At 40.5% G+C, this 15,906-nt stretch overlaps 1 protein-coding gene across 1 annotated transcript in view; it reads right to left on the bottom strand.

The window, feature by feature from the left end:
- Positions 1 to 15,906, bottom strand: part of NUDCD1 (NudC domain containing 1) — a 92,192-nt gene that overhangs the window by 71,801 nt on the left and 4,485 nt on the right. The window contains exon 2 of the mRNA XM_055546417.1: positions 5,572 to 5,726. Coding sequence (XP_055402392.1) covers positions 5,572 to 5,726 — 155 coding nt within the window. The remainder of the gene's footprint in view (positions 1 to 5,571; positions 5,727 to 15,906) is intronic.

Here is a 15,906-nt window from a genome sequence, read left to right as displayed (position 1 = left end):
ATTAACTACGCCAACCCCTTTGACTGTGTGGATCACAACAAACCACCTGACCTGCCTCCTGAGAAACCTGTATGCAGGCAAGAGGCAACAGTTAGAACTGTACATGGAACAACAGACTGGTTCCAAATCAGGAAAGGAGTACGTCAAGGCTGTACTATTGTAATATTGTAGTGCTCAGTCGCTCAGTCATGTCCGACTCTGTGGGACCCCGTGGACTGTAGTCTGCCAGGCTCCTCTGTACATGGGATTCTCCAGGCAAGAATACTGGAGTGGGTTGCCATTTCCTTCTCCAAGGCTGTATATCGTCACCCTGCTTATTTAACTTATAGGCAGAGTACATTTGAGAAATGCTGGGCTGGATGAAGCACAGGCAGGAATCAAGATTGCCGGGAGAAATATCAATAACCTCAGATATGCAGATGACACCACCCTTATGGCAGAAAGTGAAGAAGACCTAAAGAGCCTCTTGATGAAAGTGAAAGAGGAGAGTGAAAAACTTGGCTTAAAGCTCAACATTCAGAAAATGAAGATCAAGGCATCCAGTCCCACCACTTCATGGCAAATAGATGGGGAAACAATGGAAACAGTGAGAGACTTTATTTTTTGGGGCTCAAAAATCACTGCAGATGGCGATTGCAGCCATGAAATTAAAAAACACTTGCTTCTTGGAAGAAAAGCTATGATCAACCTAGACAGCATATTAAAAAGCAGAGACATTATTAAGCCAACAAAGGTCCGTCTAGTCAAGCTACGGTTTTTCCAGTACTCATGTATGGACCTGAGAGTTGGACCATAAAGAAAGCTGAGCCCCAAAGAATTGATGCTTTTGAAGTGTGATGTTGGAGAAGACTCTTGAGAGTCCCTTGGACTGCAAGGAGATCCAACCAGTCCATCCTAAAGGAAATCAATCCTGAATATTCATTGGAAGGACTGATGCTGAAGCTGAAACTCCAATACTCAGGTCACCTGATGGAAAGAACTGACTCCTTGGAAAACACTCTGATGCTGGGAAAGATTGAAGGCAGGAGGAGAAGGGGACAACAGAGGATAAGATGGTTGGATGGCATCACCAACTCGATGGATGTGAGTTTGAGTAGGTTCCTAGAGCTGGTGATTGACAGGGAAGCCTGGCATGCTGCAGTCCATGGGGTCGCAAAGAGACGGACATGACTGAATGACCGAACTGAACTGAATTAAGCATGGCCTTGCCTACCAGAACAAGACCCAGTTTCCTCCACAGCCAGTCCCTCTCATCAGGAAGCTTGCACAAGCCATCCATCAGATGGCAGACAGAATGAAAACCACAATCACAGAAAACTAAGCAAACTGATCACATGAATCACAACCTTGTCTAACTCAATGAAGCTGTGATTGAGCTATGCCATGTAGGTGAGAGAGTCATCTCCTAGGCTGGTTGATAAGAAGTCTAGGAGTCCCCAAGAAGAGGGGTCTAGAATTCTCGAGGAGGAAGAAAGGACAAACTTTTTTCCCCTCTACATTCCTTAGGATTATATAACAATAATGTATCCTGCTTGAGGACAGTCTCCGGAAAAAACCTTTTGGTTAATCCTCTTATCTTAAAATGTAAATTATGGGAGTAGATCTAGAGAGGTCTTTACAACCTCCAGACGTTCTTTTGATTCACTGTAATAGCAAACACCCTCTTCCAACAACACAAGAGAAGACTCTACACATGGACATCACCAGATGGTCAACACCAAAATCAGATTGATTATATTCTTTGTAGCCAAAGATGGAGAAACTCTATACAGTCAGCAAAAACAAGACCGGGAGCTGACTGTAGCTCAGATCATGAACTCCTTATTGCCGAATTCAGACTTAAATTGAAGAAAGTGGGGAAAACCACTAGACCATTCAGGTATGACCTAAATCAAATCCCTTATGATTATACAGTGGAAGTGAGAAATAGATTTAAGGGACTAGATCTGATAGAGTTCCTGATGAACCTCCAGATGGAGGTTTGTGACATTGTACAGGAGACAGGGATCAAGACCATCCCCATGGAAAAGAAATGCAAAAAAGCAAAATGGCTGTCTGGGGAGGCCTTACAAATAGCTGTGAAGAGAAGAGAAGCAAAAAGCAAAGGAGAAAGGAAAGATATAAGCATCTGAATGCAGAGTTCCAAAGAATAGCAAGGAGACATAAGAAAGCCTTCCTCAGCGATCAATGCAAAGAAATAGAGGAAAACAACAGAATAGGAAAGACTAGAGATCTCTTCAAGAAAATTAGAGATACCAAGGGAACATTTCATGCAAAGATGAAGGACAGAAAAGGACAGATAAAGGACAGAAATGGTAGGGACCTAACAGAAGCAGAAGATATTAAGAAGAGGTGGCAAGAATATATAGAAGAACTGTACAAAAAAGAGCTCCATGACCCAGATAATTATAATGGAGTGATCCCTCACCTAGAGCTAGACATCCTGGAATGTGAAGTCAAGTGGGCCTTAGAAAGCACCACTATGAACAAAGCTAGTGGAGGTGATGAAATTCCAGTTGAGCTATTTCAAATCCTGAAAGATGATGCTGTGAAAGTGCTGCACTCAATATGCCAGCAAATTTGGAAAACTCAGCAGTGGCCACAGGACTGGAAAAGGTCAGTTTTCATTCCAATCCCAAAGAAAGGCAGTGCCAAAGAATGCTCAAACTCCCACACAATTGCACTCATCTCACACGCTAGTAAAGTAATGCTCAAAATTCTGCAAGCCAGGCTTCAGCAGTACGTGAACTGTGAACTTCCAGATGTTCAAGCTGGTTTTAGAAAAGGCAGAGGAACCAGAGATCAAATTGCCAACATCCGCTGGATCATGGAGAAAGCAAGAGAGTTCCAGAAAAACATCTATTTCTGCTTTATTGACTATGCCAAAGGCTTTGACTATGTGGATCACAATAAACTGTGGAAAATTCTGAAAGAGATGGGAATACCAGACCACCTGACCTGCCTTTTGAGAAACCTATATGCAGGTCAGGAAGCAACAGTTAGAACTGAACATGGAACAACAGACTGGTTCCAAATAGGAAAAGGAGTACATCAAGGCTGTATATTGTCACCCTGCTTATTCAACTTATATGCAGAGTACATCATGAGATACGCTGGGCTGGAAGAAGCATAAGCTGGAATCAAGATTGCTGGGAGAAATATCAATAACCTCAGATATTCAGATGACACCACTCTTATGACAGAAAGTGAAGAGGAACTAAAAAGCCTCTTGATGAAAGTGAAAGAGGAGAGTGAAAAAGTTGGCTTAAAGCTCAACATTCAGAAAACGAAGATCATGGCATCTGGTCCCATCACTTCATGGGAAATACATGGGAAAACAGTGGAAACAGTGTCAGACTTTATTTTGGGGAGCTCAAAATCACTGCAGATGGTGACTGCAGCCATGAAATTAAAAGATGCTTACTCCTTGGAAGGAAAGTTATGACCAACCTAGACAGCATATTGAAAAGCAGAGATAGTACTTTGCCAACAAAGGTCTGTCTAGTCAAGGCTATGGTTTTTCCAGTGGTCATGTATGGATGTTAAGAGTTGGACTGTGAAGAAAGCTGAGCGCTGAAGAATTGATGCTTTTAAACTGTGGTGTTGGAGAAGACTCTTGAGAGTCCCTTGGACTGCAAGGAGATACAACCAGTCCATTCTAAAGGAGATCAGTCCTGGGTGTTCATTGGAAGGACTGATGCTGAAGCTGAAACTCCAATACTTTGGCCACCTCATGTGAAAAGTTGACTCACTGGAAAAGATCCTGATGCTGGGAGGGATTAGAGGCAGGAGGATAAGGGGACGACAGAGGATGAGATGGCTGGATGGCATCACTGACTTGATGGACATGAGTCTGAGTGAACTCCGGGAGTTGGTGATGGACAGGAGGCCTGGCGTGCTGCATTTCATGAGGTCGCAAAGAGTCGGACACGACTGAGCAACTGAACTGAATAACTAATTAGAGAATATATAACTCCATTGCTAACACTAGCATGGGGGTTCTCTTTCTGCCCCCTTCTCATTCCTATGTCAGAAGCGTTCTCTATCTCTTTTATAGTTTAATAAAAGTTTATTACACAAAGCTCTGAGTGATCAAGCCTCGTCTCTGGCCCCAGATTGAATTCTCCTCTGGAGGCCAAGAATCCCGGCGTCTTTTCGTGGTTCAACAACAACCTTTTATAGGGCCACCCAGGATGGACAGGTCACGGGGGAGAGTTCTGACAAAACATGGTCCACTGGAGAAGGCAATGGCAAACCACTTCAGTGTTCTTGTCCGAGAACCCCACGAACAGTATGAGAAGGCAAAAGGACATGAAACTGAAAGATGGACTCTCCACGTTGGTAGGTGCCCAATATGCTACTGCAGAAGAGTGGAGAAATAGCTCCCGAAGGAATGAAGAGGCTGGGTCAAAGCGGAAACAACGCCAGTTGTGGATGTGTCTGGTGGTGAAAGTAAAATCTGATGCTATAAAGAACAATACTGCATAGGAATCTGGAATGTTACGTCCATGAATCAAGGTAAATCGGCAGTGATTAAACAGGAGATGGCAAGAGTGAACATCCACATTTTAGGAATCAGTGAATTAAAATGGACCAGAATGGGTGAATTTAATTCAATGACCATTATATCTACTACTGTGGGCAAGAATCCTTTAGAAGAAATGGAGTAATCCTCATAGTCAATAACACAAGCAGGTTTAAATAAGAAGCCAAAAGAGAACATTAAGTGGAATTTTAATTTAAAAAATTTTTTTTAAGAAAAAGAGGGACATTTTTAAAGAGGGACACAAAGGAACAAAAAAACTGATGGTTCAAAACAGGAAAAATTAACAAAATGGTAACATAACATTACTCAACCCATTACCAACCCATTATGGTTGGTAAACCCAACCATAACAGTAATTAAATATAAATGAACTAAGCCAATTAAAGGACACAGATTGTCATTCTGGATTAAAAAACAAGACCTAACTACATGCTCTTTACAAGGGCCATTTTAAAAATACTAACACTTACAAACTCAAAGAAAGAACAGAAAAAGACAAATACTAATTACACAAACAAAAAGCCAGGACAGCTATATTAAATTTCAGAATATTTCAAGACAGAAATTATTCCCAAAGCCCAGAGATAAACAGGGATATTTTATAACACTAAAAGGACTGATCCACAGCAGACAAAACAATCCTAAGAGATCTATTCCCAATTAACATCTTTAAAAATACATTAAGCAAAAGTTAACCAAAAGGGAACCACAGATAAATTCACTGTCATAGTCAGGGCTAACAACTCACATAGAAAAAGCAGACATGAACAGTTACATCAATATTGAGATATAAAATACATTAAGTAATTGCCTATTGGTAGGAGTAGAGGAGAATAAGTTAAAGTAACAGGAATGAAGGGAAAAATTAAAGTTGAATTAAATAAAATGAAGCCTTATACAAACTGATGATACGACTCCATATATTAAAGGTATGTGTACCTCAATTCTGTGGCCATCAGATGAAAAGTGAAAATTAAGGATCAAATTTATTGGAAAAATCCTAATATTATAGATCTTTTTCTTACCAGCATCACTGTTAAATTCATAATTCTTCCAAGGTTATCAATGTAGTAGACACTGTCTTGATACCATGGATCACAGTGTAGGTAATTATACATTCCAAAAGCATGCATGTGTTCCAGTGTATATTGATCATCTCGAAGTTTTACTTCTGCCACAGCTGAAATATAAGAAAAATAAACATAAACACCAAGAGCTTTCCTCAGATTGTTCTTTTCTGCAGAATGCCAACAAAGTTAAAAAAAAAACAAAAAACAAAAAAAAACAGAACACTAATTACCAAGGCCTTCGGGACAATTTACTTATATTATTCATTCAAAAACAATTTCTGGGCACCAACTAGGCACTGTGTGCAAAGGGTAAACAGTGAATCAAACTGACGAGGCCGTTCGCTTCCAGAAGTTACAGTATAGTGCTGCGGGAGATAGAGCTTTTCAAACCACACTCTTTTCTTTTAGGTACCTCTTCCTTATAATTACGAATATAAAGAACAGAGAAATTCTAAAATTGAAAGATTCCCTGTCTTCTGGGCAAATATTAAGTACACTACATTATAAAGTGTTTTTGTACTTTTAAAAATCCTTTTCTGTCTATTAACTCATTCATTTTTACTACATGTTAAGAAATAAAGAGAATGTTTTTATTATCTCATTATATAACGATGGAAACAAAGTGTAAATGGTGACTACTAATGTTATACCACATCTTTCCCAAGAGTACAGAACAAAACAGTATCATATCTGGAACAGAAATAAGGTTTCCTACTCAAACAACAGTGCTTCTTTTCCACTAGGGCATTAGAGACTTCCATAATTTTACTTCTTTCAAGCTTTATTGAGATATAATTGATATACAGCACTGTATAAGTTTAAGGTATACAACATAATGATATATGTATGTATTGAGAAATGATTACCAAATAAGTTTAACACATACATCCATCAACTCACATAGTTACAACTGTTCTTATTATAAGAACTTATAAGATCTACTTTCTTAGCTGCTTCGACAATTTTAAATCTGCCTCCCACTCCTCCTTCTCTTCTATGTAGATAGAAACCCTTATAGTTCAGGGCTCCTCATGACCTAGAATTAATTTCTGTTCCAAAAGGAAATACATAAGTAGACTATGCTTAGCCAGTACTTTACTTAATTATGAAACTCACCTTACTATATTCTGATTGCAAGTATTTTCGTCTTTTTTCCCCAAATGCTCACCTGTCCCTACTTCTAATAACCGTCTTGAGTACTGGCTGACTTACATTTATTCATTCATTTATTCAGCAAATATTTTAATAGGCATAAAATCACAGAATCTATTTTCTTAACACTTGTGATCCAGTGGGGAAATGGACGTTAGGCAAATAAATAAATACATTATATATAAATGTAAGTGAAGTGAAGTGAAAGTTGCTCAGTCATGTTTGACTCTTTTCGACCCCATGGACTATCCAGTCCATGCAATTCTCGAGACCAGAATACTGGAGTGGGTAGCCGTTACCTTCTCCAAGAGATCTTCCCAACCCAGGGATTGAACCCAGGTCTCCTGCATAGCAGGTGGATTCTTTACCAGCTGAGTCACAAGGGAAGCCCATATAAATGTAAATATGTATATAATTAATCAAATAAATATATAATTAAACTGCAATAAATTGTACAGAGAAAAATTACTGGAGACTGTGAGAACCACTAACACTGGAAGCTGATCTACTTGGGGAAATTAATGAAGGCTTTCAAAAATTTGAGCCAAAGGGACACAGGTTGAATCCCTGGATCGGGAAGATCCCCTGGAGCAGGAAATGGCAACCCGCTCCAATATTCTTGCCTGGGAAATCCCATGGATAGAGGAGCCTGGCGGGCTACAGTCCATGGGGTTGCAAAGAGTCTGACTTGACTGAGCGTAAGCACACACACACACACACACACACACAAAGGATAAGGTAGAGTTAACTTAAATATGCCTACACACACACACACCTTTACACACACACACCCCTACACACACACACACCCCTATACCCACACACATCCACACACACACACCCCTACACACACACAAACACACACCCCTACTTATCACTGGCAAAGGACAACAGGCAAAAGTAGAAGGAAAAACTTGATTTCAAAAAAACAAGTCAGAGAGTCCAACTTAACTGAGCGCACACACAAAAACACCCACCCACCCAACTTATCACAAGAAGAACTGCACGAGGAAAGGCTATAGACGTATGAAACTAGAGATAAGGTCTAGATTCAAATTTACAGGTTTGCTGCTACTGCTAAGTCGCTTCAGTCGTGTCCGACTCTGTGCGACCCCATAGACGGCAGCCCACCAGGCTTCCCGTCCCTGGGGTTCTCCAGGCAAGAACACTGGAGTGGGTCGCCATTTCCTTCTCCAATGCATGAAAGTGAAAAGTGAAAGTGAAGTCGCTCAGTTGTGTCCGACTCTAGCAACCTCATGGACTGCAGCCTACCAGGCTCCTCCATCCATGGGATTTTCTAGGCAAGAGTACTGGAGTGGGGTGCCATTGCCTTCTCTGTACAGAAGGTTTACTTATAACTAAATATGGAAAACAGAGCAGAGCAAAGGAAACCCTGGAAGACCCACCAGGATGCTACTGCAGTCATCCAGGTAAGAATGGCTGAAGTTTAGAGACCTCCAGAGGTAAAACCATTGTAACTTTATGATGGATTTGATAGAGGCTGAGGAAACTGTTATTACATAACTCGAGGGAGTGTTTATTTTATCTGGAAGCTAAAAATACATACACACAGATTAGAAACAATCAATTCCTGGTTTTCTAGCACCACTGTGTGGATTAAACTCGATACTGCAGGAAGTATACACGCTAACATAATGGCGCAAAGCAGTAACACGAGGCAATGATACAACAAATACATTTTCTTTATACGCGTGCCAAAGACCTGGGCAATGCTGAACAAGCCAGAAACTTTTAGCCCTTTGCCTTAGTACAAAAGCGTACTCGACTGTGAATGTACGGATCTGGAAAACCGTGTTAGGAAACCATGAAACAGTCCGTCTTGCTGCATTCTGACAAGATTAATTTATATAATTTATTAGGACACAAGAAAAGGGCACATTACATACTTAAAGTTACTGCATTTATCATGTCAATCATCTCAAGTATAAAAAGGCAGATAGAGGAAATGAAAGGAGAAAAGCAACATCCAGAATGTGACAGAGCTTAACCACTGGCAGGGCTCTTCTGCAGAGTCTACAGGAGAAGACGATGGCCGGGAGTCTCCAAGCTAGCTTGGCTCTGTGAGTTGACTGAAGATGAGCGATGTCTTTAATAAAGATCTAAGAAGTCAGTGTAGTAAACTATTTTATTATTGGAAATATACTACAAGAGCCCTACTGGAAAAGCCTTTTCCCTTATTCTTTTAAAAAGCACCTGGGGCCTAGCAAGAGGGGAGTCTCCCTTAATCTTTACCTAACTTTCTTAAATAACATGCATGGGACCTCAAAAATCTATAGATTTTCATTTACAAATTGATTTACTGAATGTCTATTATGTGCCAGACATGGTGTTTGGCATTAAGCAAATATTGGTATATAAAACAGACAGGGTTCCGGGCCAAAGGATGCTAACAATGGCCACAATTACAACTTCATGTCCTTTTAGAACATACAATTAAATTGAATTACTTTACAAAGGTCACTTCGTAGACCATTTATCTTCTTTCCACCTAGTTGCTGAGTTTGCTGCTCTTTGCATATAAAGATGTAAAGAAGCCAGAGTACAAGTGTGTAGAGCTAGTTCTGAAGCAAATGTATAGAACAGGGCAAGGCTAGATTTAGCAGCACTGCTCCCACTAAACTCTTCTATATAATGCTTCTGTACCATCATACTTAGATCTGCTTTTCCCCAAATTTTCCTCCAGAAGAGCAGGCATGAATTTTATAGTAAACTTACACAAAACAATAGTTACACGGCTTTTCTCTCTCTTTAATTATTGCCTAAATTTTTTTTAACCAGCTTTTATTCTCCTTGCCTTGAAGAAACAGCCCAGGGACCAGGAAGAGTGTGTGCTTTTGGGTCAGGTTAACCACTGATGAGCAGCTTAAATGGTATGTTACCTAAATGTCTACCCTGATTTCTCACCTGTCATAAAAGTGAACAATACTTACCCTATAAGTTATTGACAGGCTTATATTAAAAAACATGTGAAGCATTTGCTATATGATGCCTGAGAAGAGTGTTAATTTCTTTGTTCCTCTTCTCCCTTCCCAGGCTAATTCTCAAATAGCTGTTGATGATTTCCTTCTCTTCTGCCTCTTCTGGGCCCTTCCGCAGGTTGGTTATCTCCTTTTCACTGGCCCCTTCTCCTTCACCTAAATATGTTGAAAATTCCCCCACTCACAAAACACATGAGAAAGGATTCCTTTGCTCTGCACTCAAAGCAGAGCTTTCTTCCACCCTGTATTTCTCAAACTTCTCTAAATAAACAGTCTACACTCCCATTTTCTCATTATGCTCATGAATCCATTTCAATTTTGTTTCCAGCTCTAATATTCTACAGAAATTACTCTCTGACTTAAAAACATGTATTGAGCAGCCAAGATGGAATAATAGTGGCCAGATTTAGCCTTCCCTCGGAAACAACCAGTAAGACAAAATAAATCACATAAAATTATATAAAACAGTAATTTTCAAGACATGAGACAACAGGCAACAAAGGACAGTGATCCTTAAGAGATAAGAAACAAATAAGGTCAGCCCTACCGTGCCCAGCTTGGTGCCCTGACTGAAGGTCCAGCCCACAGCACAAAGAGGGGCGAGTGAAGTAGAACGTGGCCGACTCCCTGGGTGGAGGAATCTGAACTGAAAAGTCTGGGGAGACCAAAGCAGCTACAGTTCATCAGGCGGAGTACCAGAGAAGAGAGCCGCAGAGACAGCACTCCACAGATCTGCAGAGGCCTCTCTCAAATACTCAGCAGACGACTAACGGCACATGTTTGAGGAAACCACTCCAGGCCAGGGAAAGGACCAACTGAGGGAACAGCGATGGGAACTCACACAAGGCCGGGAGCTGTGACCATTCCCATTAGGTAGACCAGAGCGAACTCCTAATTCATAGGCAAAATACACAGAACGGTCTTGTCTCAGAAGTGGGGAATAATCAGCCACAGACTCAGCACTGCTCCAGACTAGGCTAAAAAAAAATTTAAAAAGACCTAGTGAAGTTAATGTAATAAATTCAAGTAACTCAACTGCATCACAGAACAAAGTTCAAGACGATTTATAAGGATCAGATCAGATCAGTCGCTCAGTCGTGTCCAACTCTTTGATACAATAGGGTAAAAGTCACAACTTGTTTCATCCAAAGATTACCAGGTTTACAAAGAGGAAAGAAAACAAAACCCACAATGAAGAGAACAATCATTCAACAGATGCCAACAGATAATGGTCACAGAAGTTATAATTAGCAGGATAAAACATTAAAGTATTGATTAAAGTACATTCCAAATGTTCATAACTAGAGATATGAAGGATATTAAAATCATTTAAATCAAACTTCTAGAGATGAAAACTAGATGAAAAATATACTGGATGGAATTAATGACAGAATAGACATTGGAAAAGAAGAGTGAAATTAAAGGCATGAAAACAGAAACTACCCAAAATAAAACAGACTTAAGAGACCTCTCTGACGGTCCAGTGTTTAAGACTCTGTGCTTCCACTTTAGAGGGCACAGGTTGCCTGGTTGGAAAATAAGATCCTGCATGCCACGCAGCATACCCAAAAACCAACAAAAAACAAAACAACAAAAACAGAAAAATAAAAAGAGCATTGATGAGCTGGTGTTTAACTTCTCATAATCTAAAAATGGGTTAACGAGGACTTCCCTGCAGGTCCAGTGGTTAAGAATCCACCTGCCAATGCAGGGGACAATGGTTCAATCTCTCATTCGGGAGGATCCCACATGCTGCAAGGCTGCTAAGCCCACACACCACAACCGCTGAGGATGAGCTCCAGAGCTGTGAGCTGCAACTCTTGAGCCCATGGGCTGCAACTACCGATGCCCATGTACCTACAGCCTGTGCTCCGCAACTAGAGAATGAATGGAGACAACAACGAAGACCCAGCACAGCCAAAAAGGAATAAATAAATAAATAATGGGTAACTAGATTCCTTAAAAGACTTCCCTGGTGGCTCAAACGGTGAAGCGTCTGTCTACAATGCAGGAGACCCGGGTTCGATCCCTGGATCTTCCCGACCTTTAAGATTCCTTAAAGGAGAAAAGAGAAAAGGAAAAAACAAAACACAAAAAAACAGTAGAAGAAATAATGGCTGAAAACTTGCCAAAACTGATGAAAACTATAAATTCAGGGATCTAGGAAGTTTGGCAACCCCCAAGTACAAGAATTATGAGGAAAACCACATCAACACACAATATAATCAAACCACTCTAAGTCAGGATGAAAGAGAAAAATCTTAAAAACAGCCAGAGGAAAAAGAGATATCATGCATAAAAGAACAAAGGATAACATGATTTCTTATGAGAAACAATAAAAGTAATAGACACAGGGGTAAAATCTTTAAAGTAGTGAAGGAAAAAACCCATCATCCTAGAATTCTGTACATGGCAAAAAATATATTTTGAAAATCAAGGCAAAATGTTTTTAGACACATAAAAGCTGAAATATTTCATCACCAGAAGACCCACACTATAAGAAATATTAGAAGTCCTTCAGGCAGAGGAAAATTATACAGATAACACTATGGATCAACATAAAGGAATGAAGGGCACCAGAAATGGCAACTATAGAAGTAAATACGTAAAGATTTTTCCCTCTACTTTTACATCTCTTTGTCAGGAGAAATATCAATAACCTCAGATATGCAGATGACACCACTCTTATGGCAGAAAGTGCCATAAGAAAAAAGAATACATTTGAATCAGTTCTAATGAGGTGGATGAAACTGGAGCCTATTATACAGAGTGAAGTAAGCCAGAAAGAAAAACACCAATACAGTATACTAACGCATATATATGGAATTTAGAAAGATGGTAACAATAACCCTGTGTACGAGACAGCAAAAGAGACACTGATGTATAGAACAGTCTTATGGACTCTGTGGGAGAGGGAGAGGGTGGGAAGATTTGGGAGAATGGCATTGAAACATGTAAAATATCATGTATGAAATGAGATGCCAGTCCAGGTTCGATGCACGATACTGGATGCTTGGGGCTGGTGCACTGGGATGACCCAGAGGGATGGAATGGGGAGGGAGGAGGGAGGAGGGTTCAGGATGGGGAACACATGTATACCTGTGGCGGATTCATTTTGATATTTGGCAAATCTAATACAGTTATGTAAAGTTTAAAAATAAAATAAAATTAAAAAAAATAAATAAATAAATAAATTTAAATTTTAAAAAATAAAAAAAAAAAAAAGAAAAAAGCCTCTTGATGAAAGTGAAAGAGGAAGAGTGAAAAAGTTGGCTTAAAGCTCAACATTCAGAAAACGAAGATCATGGCATCTGGTCCCATCACTTCATGGGAAATAGATGGGGAAACAGTGGAAACAGTGTCAGACTTTATTTTTGGAGGCTCCAAAATCACTGCAGATGGTGACTGCAGCCATGAAATTAAAAGATGCTTACTCCCTGGAAGGAAAGTCATGACCAACCTAGACAGCATATTCAAAAGCAAAGACATTACTTTGCCAACAAATGTCCATCTAGTCAAGGCTATGGTTTTTCCAGTGGTCATGTATGGATGTGAGAGTTGGACTGTGAAGAAAGCCGAGTGCCGAAGAATTGATGCTTTTGAACTGTGGTGTTGAAGACTCTTGAGAACCCCTTGGATTGCAAGGAGATCCAACCAGTCCATTCTGAAGGAGGTCAGCCCTGGGATTTCTTTGGAAGGAATGATGCTAAAGCTGAAACTCCAGTACTTTGGCCACTTCATGCGAAGAGTTGACTCATTGGAAAAGATTCTGATGCTGGGAGGGACTGGGGGCAGGAGGAGAAGGGGACAACAGAGGATGAGATGGCTGGATGGCATCACTGACTCGATGGACGTGAGTTTGAGTGAACTCCGGGAGTTGGTGATTAACAGGCAGGCCTGGCGTGCTGCGATTCATGGGGTTGCAAACAGTTGGAAACAACTGAGCGACTGAACTGAACTGAAGAGGTAATTAACTATTTAAACAAAATGTTGAGTGCCTAAGAACTGATCCTTTCAAATTGTGGTGCTAGAGAAGACTCTTGAGAGTCCCTTGGACAGCAAGGAGATCAAAACAGTCAATCCTACAGGATATCAACCCTGAATATTCACTGGAAGGACTGACGCTGAAGCTCCAATGCTTTGGCCACCTGATGTGAAGAACCAACTCAGTGGAAAAGACCCTGATGTTGGGAAAGAGTGAGGGCAGGAGGAGAAGGGGGTAACAGAGGCTAAGATGGTTGGATGGCATCAACAACTCAATGGACATGAGTTTGAGCAAACTCCAGAAGATAGCGAAGGACAGGGAAGCCTGGTGTGCTGAAATCCATGAGGTCCCAAAGAGTCGGACACAACTTAAGAGACTGAACAACAACATAAGTTTATAGTAATATGTAAAAGTAAAACGCATGACAATATCATAAAGGAGAGAAATGGAAGTATACTTTTGGTTCTCAAACTATACATGAAATAATAAAATATCATTTGAATGTATCATGTAATAATTTAAAGATGTACATTATAAACCTTAGGGGCGTGCCTGGTAGCTCAGTGGTTTTAAAAAAAAAAATAAAATCTGCCAGCCAGTGCAGAAGACCTGGGTTCGATCCCTGGGTTGCAAAGATTCCCTGGAGAAGGTAATGGAAACCCACTCCAGTATTCTTGCCTGCAAAATCGCATTGACAGAGGAGCGTGGTGGGCTACAAGGGGAGATCACTTCTGCCTTTTTCTTCCTCCCTGTTCCCTCCTAACTAACTCTGGGCCAGATACAGAAAGGAACAAGGGAAATTCTAGGGATGATGGCTAAGTTTAATTTCTTGATTGTGGTAATGACCTCCTAAGTGTATACAGACACATGTCAAAACTAACTATACAGTTAAATATCTGTAGATTATTGTCATTTATATCTCAGTAAAGCTGTTAAAGTGCTGCAATTAATATGCCAGCAAATTGGGAAAACTCAATAGTGGCCACAGGACTGGCCACATTCCAATCCCAAAGAAAGGCAATGTCAAAGAATTCAAACTACCACACAATTGTGCTCATTTCACACGTAGCAAGTGAAAGTGAAAGTTGCTCAGTTGTGTCCAACTCTTTGTGAGCCCATGAACTATACAGTCCATGGAATTCTCCAGGCCAGAATACTGGAGTGGGTAGCCTTTCCCTTCTCCAGGGTATCTTCCCAACCCAGGGATTGAACCCAGGTCTCCCACATTGCAGGCGGATTCTTTACCAGCTGAGCCACAAGGGAAGCCCCACGTGTAGCAAGGTAATGTTCAAAATCCTTCAAGTTAGGCTTCAACAATACATGTACCAAGAACTTCCACATGTACAAGCTGGATTCAGAAAAGGTACACGATCCAGAGATCAAATTGCCAACATCTGCTGGATCACAGAAAAAAGCAAGAGAATTCCAGAAGAACATCTATTTCTGCTTCATTGTCTACGATAAAGCCTTTGACTGTGTGTATCACTACAAACTGTGGAAAATTCTTAAAGAGATGCAAATACCAGAGTACCTTACCCGCCTCCTGAGAAACCTGTATGCACATCAAGAAACAACAGTTAGAACCAGACATGGAACAATGGACAGGTTTAGAATTGGGAAAGGAGTACGTCAAGGCTGTGAACTGTGACCCTGCTTATTTAACTTATATGCAGAGTACATCATAAGAAATGCCAGGCTGGATGAAGTACAAGCTGAAATCAAGACTGCTGGGAGAAATATCAATAACCTCAGATATGCAGATGACACCACCCTTATGGTAGAAGGTGAAGAGAAACTAAAGAGCCTCTTGATGAAGGTGAATGAGGAGTGTGAAAAAGTTGGCTTAAAACTCAACATTCAAAACTAAGATCATGGCATCCAGTCCTATCACTTCATGGCAAATAGATGGGGAAACAATACAAACAGTGACAGACTGTTTTCTTGGGCTCCAAATTCACTGTGGACAGTTACTGCAGTCATGAAATTAAGACACTTGCTCCTTGGGAGAAAAGCTATGACAAACCTAGACAGCATATTTAAAAAGCAAAAAGCATCACTTTGCCAACAAAGGTCCATCTAGTCAAAGCTATGGTTTTTCCAGCAGTCATGTACCGAAGTGAGAGTTGGACCTTAAAGAAGGCTGAGTGCCAAAGA

This window comes from Bubalus kerabau, chromosome 14 (genome assembly GCF_029407905.1).
Source record: "Bubalus kerabau isolate K-KA32 ecotype Philippines breed swamp buffalo chromosome 14, PCC_UOA_SB_1v2, whole genome shotgun sequence".
NCBI lineage: Eukaryota > Metazoa > Chordata > Mammalia > Artiodactyla > Bovidae > Bubalus > Bubalus kerabau.
Note: the sequence above shows the minus strand (reverse complement) of the source record. Positions and strands in the feature narration are given on the sequence as shown.